The sequence below is a fragment of the Monodelphis domestica genome, chromosome 1 (assembly GCF_027887165.1).
Source record: "Monodelphis domestica isolate mMonDom1 chromosome 1, mMonDom1.pri, whole genome shotgun sequence".
Lineage (NCBI taxonomy): Eukaryota > Metazoa > Chordata > Mammalia > Didelphimorphia > Didelphidae > Monodelphis > Monodelphis domestica.
The window spans coordinates 609900071-609911341 of NC_077227.1; the positions used below are offsets into that span (position 1 = coordinate 609900071).

General features: G+C 35.5%; 1 protein-coding gene and 1 long non-coding RNA gene across 3 annotated transcripts in view; one reads left to right on the top strand and one right to left on the bottom strand.

Moving 5' to 3' along the window:
• The window catches only part of XRN2 (5'-3' exoribonuclease 2), a 100573-nt gene extending 92646 nt beyond the window's left edge, over positions 1 to 7927 (bottom strand). The window contains exon 1 of one of the 2 annotated variants that reach the window (XM_001373942.4): positions 7626 to 7927. In XM_001373942.4, coding sequence (XP_001373979.1) covers positions 7626 to 7700 — 75 coding nt within the window. In that variant the 5' untranslated portion in view covers positions 7701 to 7927. The remainder of the gene's footprint in view (positions 1 to 7625) is intronic. The other variant, XM_016427520.2, reaches the window with a different exon arrangement.
• A 160-nt stretch (positions 7928 to 8087) lies between these two features.
• Positions 8088 to 10447, top strand: LOC103106704 (uncharacterized). The gene is made up of 2 exons (XR_459081.2): positions 8088 to 8226; positions 10070 to 10447. It is a non-coding gene; the product is annotated as an uncharacterized LOC103106704 (long non-coding RNA).
• The last annotated feature ends 824 nt before the right edge of the window (positions 10448 to 11271 follow it).

Sequence of the window (11271 nt, forward strand, 5' to 3'; positions counted from 1 at the left end):
ATTATGAATCTAAGGATATCTCCCAATATGATTACTGGTATTATTGATTATATATACATATGGTGTAGTGAAAAGCACTGAGTCAGAAGACCAGGGTAGGAAAAGTCAATCATTTTATCGGTTTCTACATGTACAAAACAGGGATAATACCTGCACTACTTATTTTCCTGACTGTAAGGCAACATTAATAAGCTTTTGTATCTACTGCAATAGTAACTTATTACATTTCTGAAGAGGACTATCATGATATACCATTTAAAGAAGACAACCAGGGCAACTTTGAAAGTTGCATGTTTTCACAAGAAAAATTCTGGCAAATATTCAAAGAATAATTCATTTTAATTTTATACAAAATACTTGCAAAAAAGAGGAAAAGAAATTACCCTAATTTCTTCTATTATAGAAATTATATTGATACCTAAACAAGAATCAAAAGAAAGAAAAAGACCAATACCTTAAAGGCTGATGCAAAAATCTGAAATAAACAATTAGCAATGAGACTATGACAATGTTACAAAGAGTATACATTAGTAGTCTCTTGGTAATCGACCTTGTGCATTGCCAAGATGAATTCATACCATGAATGCTGAGCTGATTCAAAATTAGGGAAACTATAGGTGTCCATGTTAATAAAAACAACAAAAATTATACTATCTATAAATGCAGAAAAAAGTTTTTGACAAATACAACACCGTCTTCTGTGAAAAACACCGGAAATATGATAAATGAGCCTTTCTTTGGCCTGGTAAGCAGTTTATCTCTAAAATGAAGAGCCAGCTTTTTTCTAACACAAATAAACTAGAATCTTTTCCAGTAAGATTAGGGCAAAACAAAAGTGCCCACTGACACTATTACTCTTTGATATAGTATAGAAATGCTAGCTATAGCAAAAGACAAAAATAGGAAATCAAGGGAATAAGCATAAGCAAAGAAACAAAATTATCATTTTCTGCAGATGACATTAAGAACATTCATTAAGAGTTAACCAGGGGTGGAGGACAGTTGGGAAGCTCAGTGAATGGAGAGCCAGGCCTAGAGATAGGAAGTCCTGGGTTCAAATAGGGCCCCAGACACTTCCCAGCTATGTGACCCTGGACAATTCATTTAATCACCACTGCCCAGCCCTTATCACCCTTCTGCCTTGAAACCAATACATACAGTATGAATTCTAAGATGGAAGGTAAGGGTTTAAAAAAAAGAGTTAACTAAAAAAAAAAATCAAAACGACTTCAGCAAAGGTTGAGGACATTAAATTCACATAAATAAAAATATCTGTATATACTAACAAAACCTAGAAAGAATAGAAATTGCATTTAAAATAATGCATACAATACTTAGAAGTAAACCTACCAAGGTACACACATGAATTCTATGAATGCAACTATATTTTTTTAATGGATATACAGACACAAATAATTTAAGAAATATTAATTATTCATGGTAGGCAGTGCCAATATAACAAAAATGACAATACTAAATTAATTTACTAACTCAATGCCATACCAGTTGTAAAATGGAGATTTTGAACCCCAGACTTCAATCCCCAGAAGTCCTTGGTATTTCCCAGAAGTCCCTATAATCTCACCTGAGTCCCCAGGTTGGCAAGATCACAATTGGTATTTAACTGGCAGTAACACCTCCCACACTTGCCCCTTTGCCATTGCAATGATGTAGGAAGTATAGTGGTAAGCTAAGATAAGGGGGTGGGGGGAATTTTGAATTGGCTAATCAGCCATGGGCAAGTTGTTTTTTATTTTGTATCCTTGATTTCTAATAATCCCTAATAAACCTCATAAAATATAATTTTTATTATTAGAGATATAATTCTATTTTTACAGTTAATGGCAACCATAAGATTGGACGAGAACTTCTCAAAATTTTTTTAAAGATAACCTAGATAATTTTTTTTTTAAGCCAAGTTTCTCTGGCCAAGGCTTTTCGCCTACCCTCACAAATAACAATACTAAATTAATTTACTAACTCAATGCCATACCAGTTGAACTGCTAACAGACTGATAAATACACAGAAAAAATAATGACCAAATTCATCTGGAGGGATGAAAGATAAAGAATCTCAAGGAAATTTTTTTTGAAAAGTTGGATGGAAAGGGATGTGGCGTACCAGATCTCAAACTATATACTACAAAGCAGTAATCATCAAAAGTTTCACAGAAGTTTTAAAAAGAGATATAAATCAGTGGAAAAGATAAGTATATAACATAAAGAAACAAATGAACCTAATAGTCTTACTGTTCAATAAATTCAAAATAATGAGCTATTTGACAAAAGGATTTACTATTTCACAAAAATTGCTTGAAAATGGAATGCAATCTGATAGAAATTAAAGTGAAGACCAACCACTAACATCACATACCAAGATAATATCCAAATGGATACCTGATCTAATACAAAAAGTTTTATAGTAAATGAGAACAAGGAAAAAAATTCTCTTTTGGATCAATGGATAATGGAAGACTTCATGACCAAACAAAGAATAGAAAGGATCACATGAGATAGAAAAATTTTATTATATAAGAATTTAAATTTTTTTTGCACAAACAAATCCAAAGAAGGTAAAACCTAAAGGGAAACAGTTAACAGGAAAAATCTTTACATTAGGGTTTCTCTGTTAAAAATCACATTTCCAAGATATATAAAAATATAAATAATATAAACTTATAAAAATTAGAGCTATTCCCCAACTGTTCAAGGGCTATAGAGAGTACACAAAAAGAAATGTGACTCTACAGTTATATAAAAAATGTTCCAAATCACCAATAAGAGAAATGAAATTAATGCATGAGGTTCCACCTATCAAACTGTCAAAATTTATCAATTAAAAAAACTAGTGTTGAAGGTGCTATTAAAAAAAAAAAAACCCATATAGATGCAACATTAGTACATCTGTATAGCCTTTCATAAGGAATTTGAATTATGACCAAAATTTACTAAACTGTGTATATACCCTTGACCAAGAAATACCAATGTTAGGCATATGCCCCAAAAAGTTAAAAAAGAAATTCAAGAACTGGAAAACACAGAATTGCCCATCTTTCAGGAAATGTGCAAACAAATTACAGCATATGAATGTTATGGAATAACAACTATTGTACTCTAAGACAAAAAAAGGTTCTGAGAAACTGAGGAAAACTTTTATGAATTAATACAGAGTGAAATGAGTGAAAGCAAAACAACTTATATTCTAATAACACTAAAAATGAACAACTTTGAAAGAACTCTCAACAACCATGATTTCAGAGAATCAACAAAGCATATTATCTATCTCCTTACAGAGATGTAATAAGACTAAGTAATTAGAATGAGCAAACATTTTTAGACATAGCCAACATAGGAATGTTTTGTTTGACTTCATATTTTTGTCACAAAGATTTTGTGTTTCTTTTTCCCCTAGTGGGGGAGAACATGTAAGATGAGAAAATAAATCCTTGTTAAATGAGAATAAAATTTAATTTTAAGAAATTAAATGTTAAGTTTATTAAATATTTTAAAGAAAAACTATTATATAATACAGATGAGGTTTTCTGACCTACTTTGTATATAAAATGTCCCTATTAATAGCGTGTTTATGATATTATTACATTGTAATAATATTATAATATTATAATTATAATAAATATGGTGTTTAAGTTCAGAATAAAAATAAACAAAATATTAAAACTTAAAATAGCATTTAAAAGATCCTTCAACTGGAATAAGTTCCAATAGAAGGTGTAAAATTGGTGAGTGAGGCAGCATAATTTAGCAGAAAAAAAAACTGAAATAAAAGCTTTGAACTAAACATTTGGACTATATAATTTGTCATCAGTAAAGAATAAAACTATCCTAAATATTTCAGAGATCATTATAAGGATCAAATTAAATAACAGATAAAGGTATTCTGTAAACTCTAAAATTTTAGCTACATAAAAGTAATATAGAAGAGGATACAGAATAGCTAGATTGAAGCTGATGAAATGAGAGGATCACCTAGATGGGCAACATCAACCTCTTATATTACTACAGCACTTTAAAATCTTCTAAGAGCATCCCTTTCCCCAGAAAAAAATCTTGTGAGGCAGATAAGGCAAGTATTATTATCTCCCATTTAAGTATTGAGGAAGTTGAAGCTCTAAAAGTCAAAAGGAAAGTGAAAAACAGAAGAATCAGTATGGTCTGATAGTTTTAACACCCCTAGTAGGGAAAAAATAGGGAGGTATCTGCCATATACATAACAAAAAGTTTTCAGTGAAAACGTTGGGAAACAGAATGAAATTGAAAGTAAGAATGCCAGTATCAGCCACCCTCCCTCCAAAGATTAGCTCCAAGTCCTACTCCTTCAGGAAAATATTCCCAGTGATTTTAAAAAGAATTATCTTTTCTTTTTCTAAGTTCTTGATCATTATATTGGAGCAGCATAGTGGTCTCAAAAGGAAAGGGTACAAAACTGAAGAATCAAGATGTGGGTTCATGCTGCCTCTGGCAACTAACTAGCATGGTGACCATAAGCAAGTTACTTAATCAAGCTCAATCAGTAACCTCACTTCTAGTAAGAGGGTTCTAAGCCCCTTATTATTAAGAGAAAGATTTTGCAATGATTTTGCTGCCTTTAATTCAAAGAATTAAAAATGAGGTCTGACATTACCTAACTCTAAAATATTGTTTAAAAAAGGGACTTAGTTTCGTCCTTACTTTCCTTTCTGTAGCAAAAGAAAACTGTATGGAAAACTCTAAAAACCTTAAAGACATATAAATATGAATTATTAATATTGTTCTTGTAAAATGAAAAGCAGAATGGCATATTGGACAGAGAGCAGGCCACTAAGCCTGGAAAACCTGGATTCAAGTGCAGGCTTGGTCATATCCTGGCTGCCTGTCCTTGGGCAAATTATTTAAATTGTGTGCTGTAAGCAACTCCTAGAAAGATTTTTAAGTTTCAAAAAAAGTACCAATTTGCACTGGAAGAGGCTCCTCAACCAGGGCAATGAAATCACAACTTTAAATTCCTGTCCCTAATGTATAGTCTATTCCATATAATTTAACATAAGGTTTGAGTATTGTTCTAAATGCATTCATCTTGTAAATGTCCAACCAGATGGTAAAATACTAAAAGAAGACTCTTTTTTTTTTTTAATCTTTCAAAATATTTAGCACAGTGCTGAGCAAATTTAAGAAAAAAACTTGCTGACCAGGCTTAAACATTTTCATTCCTAGATAATACCAATATATATTTTGCCATATACCGACTTCTCTAGAATATATTAAAAAAAAATTTAGACAATGGGTCCTCAACCTCTCCCCTCTATGGCTATCCAAATCCTACTCATACTTAAATAAATTTCACCTCCTTCGTGAAGCCTTCTGATTTACATTCCAGAACACATTGATTTTTCTGATGTATACTATCACAATCTATTTTCCTTCCTTCAGGTAATCCTAAAAGATAGCCACCTTAAGTCTAATAAGAAAATCAACAATCTTTTCCCACTGAGTAAGGCAGAGAAAATGGAACAAGAAAGAGGAAAACTGAAGATATATAAAAGAAATGTATTTGGTGAAAAGTGCAGAAGCGCTAACCAGAGCACTATTGAAACTTAATAGAAAAAGCCATGATCTGTCTACTGGGAAAGATGAGTCCTTTTACTCAATTACTGATACTAACATTTAGGGTGACAGCTGCCATACAGCATAGTTTAGTCTGATCTACAAAAATTTGTTCAATGCACTCTTCTAGAATTTTATAAGAATCGAACCTTTTGGGGGGCCTGCTCTAAGTTCAATTATTCATAGAAATATAATTTTATTGTAAAGTTTAAGCCAATACTCATTCAACCATTAATACCAACTTACAAAAATCTGAATTCAATGAAGTCTACTTTGATAAATCAATCAATGTTGGCATAACAAATATTACAAGTCCATCATTATTGCAATTATCTGAATCCCTTGATTTCCTATGCCACATGAATGTGCATTTGAAAGAACTCATAGAACAATGAAATAAAGGACTTTCCTCTTTTAAGAACAATATAGGTAATCTTAGCAATGCTTCTACAACATAATTTGATATCTTGACCCGGAAGAAGTAAAAAACTAAAATGGAGTAAAATTCAAGATGCAAAAGGAGCAACTTATGTCAAATTTATACAGAGAAAGATTTTGCAATGTTTTTTTCTGCCTTTAATTCAAAGAGAAGGTAAAAAAAAAAGTCTAACAGGGAAGCAATAAAAATACAATTCAAAATTATTTAAATCAAAAATACGAAGAGAGGCTGTTTAGCTCCCTCTATCCAAAAAAGTTGAAGATCCAAATAATGCAACTAGGAAATCAAAATCTCAGGAAATCAGATTTTTCCCTTTAATTTTTATGACAAATTCTTGGAGGGAAAAATACAGCAGTTTGCATGAAAACATTAAAGAACAAGTTGAAGGCACGTTTCTAAAAGTTCATAAAAATAAGGCATGGTCAGTGGAGCTGTAAAGCCATTTTGGAAAGCAATTTTGAACAAGTCCCCTAAGTTATTAAATTGCCCTGTATCTTTTTGACCCAGAGATGCCAAAATCTCGAAGATATCAATGAAAGCATCCATATGTTAAAAAAAGGTCTATAGACATATATATGTCGGCTTTTTTGTAGCGTAAATTTGCCCATTGATATTGGTTGAACACATTATGATATATTAACATCGTTATAATTCACTAACGAATGATGAAAACGAAAGGGGAAGACGTGTATAACTGATGCAAAGTCAACTGAGCAGAACCCAGAGAACCATTTCTATAGAAATTACAACATCGATAACTCTGAAACACTTAAAACTGATCAATGCAAGGACCAATCATAATTTGAGATAATAAAGACCGTGACTTCACTTCCCGAAGCTGAGTTTGTCTCCCCCGCTCCCCCCTTCTGAGGACTACAGGTTAGATTTTTGGTAAATGAAAAAAAAAGTTAAACTAGAAATAAATCTTGTTACCGCAAGTAAGAATACAAACTCTAGATTTGGCGGGCCTGTGGTGCGTGCTTCTCAGGCACAAGATTGTTTTTAAATTAAAGCCCACAGCAAAGGAAAACAAGTCTGGGGCAGATTGGGTGAGCGCGCGGAGGGGAAGAAGCAGAAGACTACCAGCTCCCACAATCAAGACTCCTAACATCCGCACGCCGGAAAGTGGCCTAGGATGAAGGAGTTAGGGCTGCGGAGATGGAACTCAGCCCCCGGAGGCCAACCCAAAAGGGGCAGCGCGAAAACAAGGCACGCTGCTTCTCCCATGCCCAGAGCCCGACTAACCCCTCCCTTCTTCCCTCGCCCGCAGCCCTGCTTCCTGCACTCACGGCCGAGCTGCCCGCCCGTGGAACTTAGAAGTCACCACCTCGTGTCTCATCGCGGGGAATACCCAAGGGGGTGGGGACTCTCTACTGGGGTACACCAAAGAGGGGGGTGTCCCGCCCGCAGGCACGTCAGGACTCTGGGGGACCGGCTGGACCCGACTCAGGCTCGACAACAAGCGGAAAAGGGGCGGCGGGAGACAGAGGGCCTAGTCACGCCCGGCGCCCCCTGCCTCTCCACCGACGCCTCGGAGGACCCCTATCCACTCCTCCCCCGGACCACCCCCCACCCACCGCTTTACCTTTTCCTCCACGCAGTTCACGATGATGGACGGATACTTGCGGCTCAGCCAGCGAAAGAAAGCCGGGACTCCCATGGCGTTGGCCGGGCGCTTTTTGAGTCGGCAAGCCCGGTCCCAGGGAAAAAAAAGCGTAACCAGAGAGACAGACGGCGGCAGCGGCGGGGAGGGCAGGCACTTCCGCCCACCTTCAGGCCGAGCGGGGGGAAGTGACGCCACGCGGCTGCCGCGGCAGAGCACGGCGGGAAAAGGGCGCCGAAGCCCGGGGGTGAGGAGAGGGGGGGAGGGGACCGCTGGGGTGGGGCGGGGCTGCGGGTAGCCCCGGAGGAGGCGGTCCCTAACCACGCAACTCTGCTTTGGACTTGGGCCTAGAATGTGGGGGACCACCTCCCCGCTCCTTTCAGCGTGGCGGAGGCCACGCCCTGTCGGCTCCAGCTCCGGGTAGATGAAACTAGGCCTATCAGAAGGGCCTCGACCTGACCCGGCTTGGCGTGCTCTGCAGGGCAGCTGTCCCCCACCGCTTCTGATTGAGCGACGCAGGTGGAAAGGAGGCCTGGGGATGGTCGCAGCTTTCGCCCAGCCCCCTCATCAAGTGACAGCTCCTGTATGGGGAAGCTCTTTGTGAGATCCTAGCCATCCTTGTAGGCTCCCGAACTTGCCCTTTAGGGAGAGGCCATGAAAGGGACGTCTTTTGTCCTCCTTCCCTTAATTGCGATTTACTCTGCCCACACCAGTATTGAAGCCTCCAGAATCCTCTCTGGGGGTCGAAAAATCACTAATGTGGTTACTCCTCTTCCATGTGCTCCTGGAGCCTTTGAATAATTACTTCGAGGGATCTGTGATCTCACTCAAATAATTTTTAAATTATTTAAAACGGAGAGTGAAACATCTTTTTGTCTGGTTTTGAGTGGAGCACTTCTAAGGAAGGTCATAATCTACACCCTTTCAGTGCCACATCGCTTACGAAAGTTGTACATTCCCTGCATAAGTTATAGTCGGGGTTCTCAAGTGTAGTCTGGAGACCTCTGGTAGACCTTTTCAGATGGTCTATGGTGTCAACATTCTTCATAATAATACTAAAGGGTTTTAAGCTAAATATCAGTAGCTATATATATATAGCTGATATATATATATATGATATATATAAATATACAAATATCAGTAGCTATAACCCCTATAAACAAAAAACTCTAAATTTAGAGTTCTTAATTTTTCAGAATTTAAAAAGATCCTGAGACCAAAAAGTTTGAGAATCTCAGAGATAAGATTTAACAATGGAAAGAGTCTTAGAAAATAACTAGTTCAGCTCCTTCAGAAAAGTGAACAGATGCCTATAGAACTTGGGTTTTACCTGAGCTTATATGTGACTTTAGTAGCAGAATTGGTCTTTAAATGTATGTCTAATGACTCCCAGGCTAGAACTGAAAGCATTTCTGTACCCAATCCAGAAAACTGTTGTACCGTTAATTTTAATCTCTTAAGAAATTCTAGGTTTCCAAATATTTATTTTCATATGATATCTATGTTTGGACCAACAAAATTAAATGTTTTTTTTTTTAATTTTAGGCTTTTAAAAATGATTCCAATGGCAATTACTTTTATAGTAACATTTTTATTCCATCATAAATGTCTTCTCTTTCATCTTGTTAATTAAAAATGCATTTTACCATTTCTGAAATTGAAGACTTTGTGAGTCTTTTAATATACACTCACCAAACCTATGTAAATTTGTACCTGGTGTTAAGTAGGCTATTAAAATCATAAGTCATTCATGTTGAAAGATACTTTAAAATCATAGAGGTCACCTCCCCTTATTTTTTCAGATGAAGAAACTGAGGCCAATTCTGTTATCTAAAACAAAAGTTCTTGAACTTTTGATTTGTCATGAACTCTTTTGACCAGCTGGTAAAGTCTATGTATGGATACCTTCTCAGATTAATGTGATAAAATGCATAAAATGAATTGGATTACAAAGATCAATTATATTGAAATAAAGATGTAATCTTTTTTTTTTTCCTGCAAGTTCACAGACTCCCTTAAAATCTATAGGACATCAGGTTAAAAAACCTCTCTAAAACATCGTTTAAAACTAAAATTGCTTTAAAAAAAGTTTTTATACATTGCATGAGAGTGTTTTCTGGAAATTTTAAATGAATAGTTTATATTAGTTGAATATAAATATATAGGATCATATCTCTTGAAGAGAAAGGTACCTTAGAGGCCATGTAGTGGATCCCCTTTATCTGAAAGTTGAGAAAACTGACTCGGGGAAATTGTGACTTACCTTAGGTTAACTATTTATAGGAAGCAGGATTTGAAATTATTTTAGTTATTGGTAAACTGTTGCCTCACATTTCTAAAACTTTTAATTCAGCAACACCTCTAATTAGTCCACCAATGCTATTGTTCTTCATTGTTCTTCATTTTTTTTGCATTTCATTCTGCAGCTTCTTGGAGCCACAAGTGAGAGCTGAGTAAGAGGTGGACACCAAAGGAAGAAGAGCGACCCTGAAAAGGGTTCATCAAGCACCAGAAGTGATAATTCTTACTAAACAACATACATCCCAGTCCATCAATAATCATCTAATAAAAGTCTACATGTGCTACATTGTGCTAAGACACAGTATAACAAGATTAAAAAATAGCAAGCCCAATTTTATGGAAATATAGAAATATGTGAAGGAGTAAAGTCAAACAAGCCAAGAAAGATAAGTTACCAAGAATACAATACCCATAGCTACTACAGCAACATACATGGAAAGAACAATAAAATTAAAATAAACCCTGGGTAAAGATTCAAATTCAGCTTTACTTCAAAGATGGAAGACTGGATATAGAATGTTGCTTATACTGTCAGACACAAGTTTTGGCTTTGGTGAACTATGTTTTTCTTCCTTTTAAATCTCTGATATTAAGAAAAGTTCTTAGGGAAGAGGAGAGGGGAATGTATTCAGAAATAAACAAAATAGATTTTCAAGTTTTAAAATAAAGGTACAGTTAGAACTAGATTGTAGAGAGTCTTAAAGGACCTATTGGTGCTTAATCTTATAGATAATAAAAAGCCAATCTTTTTTGAGTAGGGTAAGCAAGTCCTAGATATTAGAGAATTACTTTTGCAACTTTATGAAGGGTGAATTTGAACAGAAGTGCTATAGATTATACTTGTAGTGTCTTGTGTATGTACAATACAGTATTTATATAGATGGCATGTAACCTTAAATGTCAGTCTAAAGATCCAAATAAGTACTCTGAATTAATTCTAAAGAATAGATCCTTACATACTTTAGAATGTAAAATCAGAGATCTAAACTAAGTACAAAAGTCTTAACCAAATATCCTGCATCTTAGGGTAAAACATATATGCTATCAAACTTCATTATCAGAAGAATAACTCATTTTCATTGGTTAGTTCTGCTGTGTGTAGCAAGGTAAAAGTAGTAAGAGAATGATTGACAGGTCTTGAGACATAGAAAAATCATAATAACATGTGAAAGCAAAGAGCTGATTTGATTAGTATTAGGTTAGAAAGGAGAGAATGGGTTATCAAAATTCAGGAAACCCTGAAATAAGGAAGTTAGATCTTTTTGTTAATATAATTATAGCTAACTTAAAGTTTCCAAATTTGTTATACATATCACATTTGGAACCA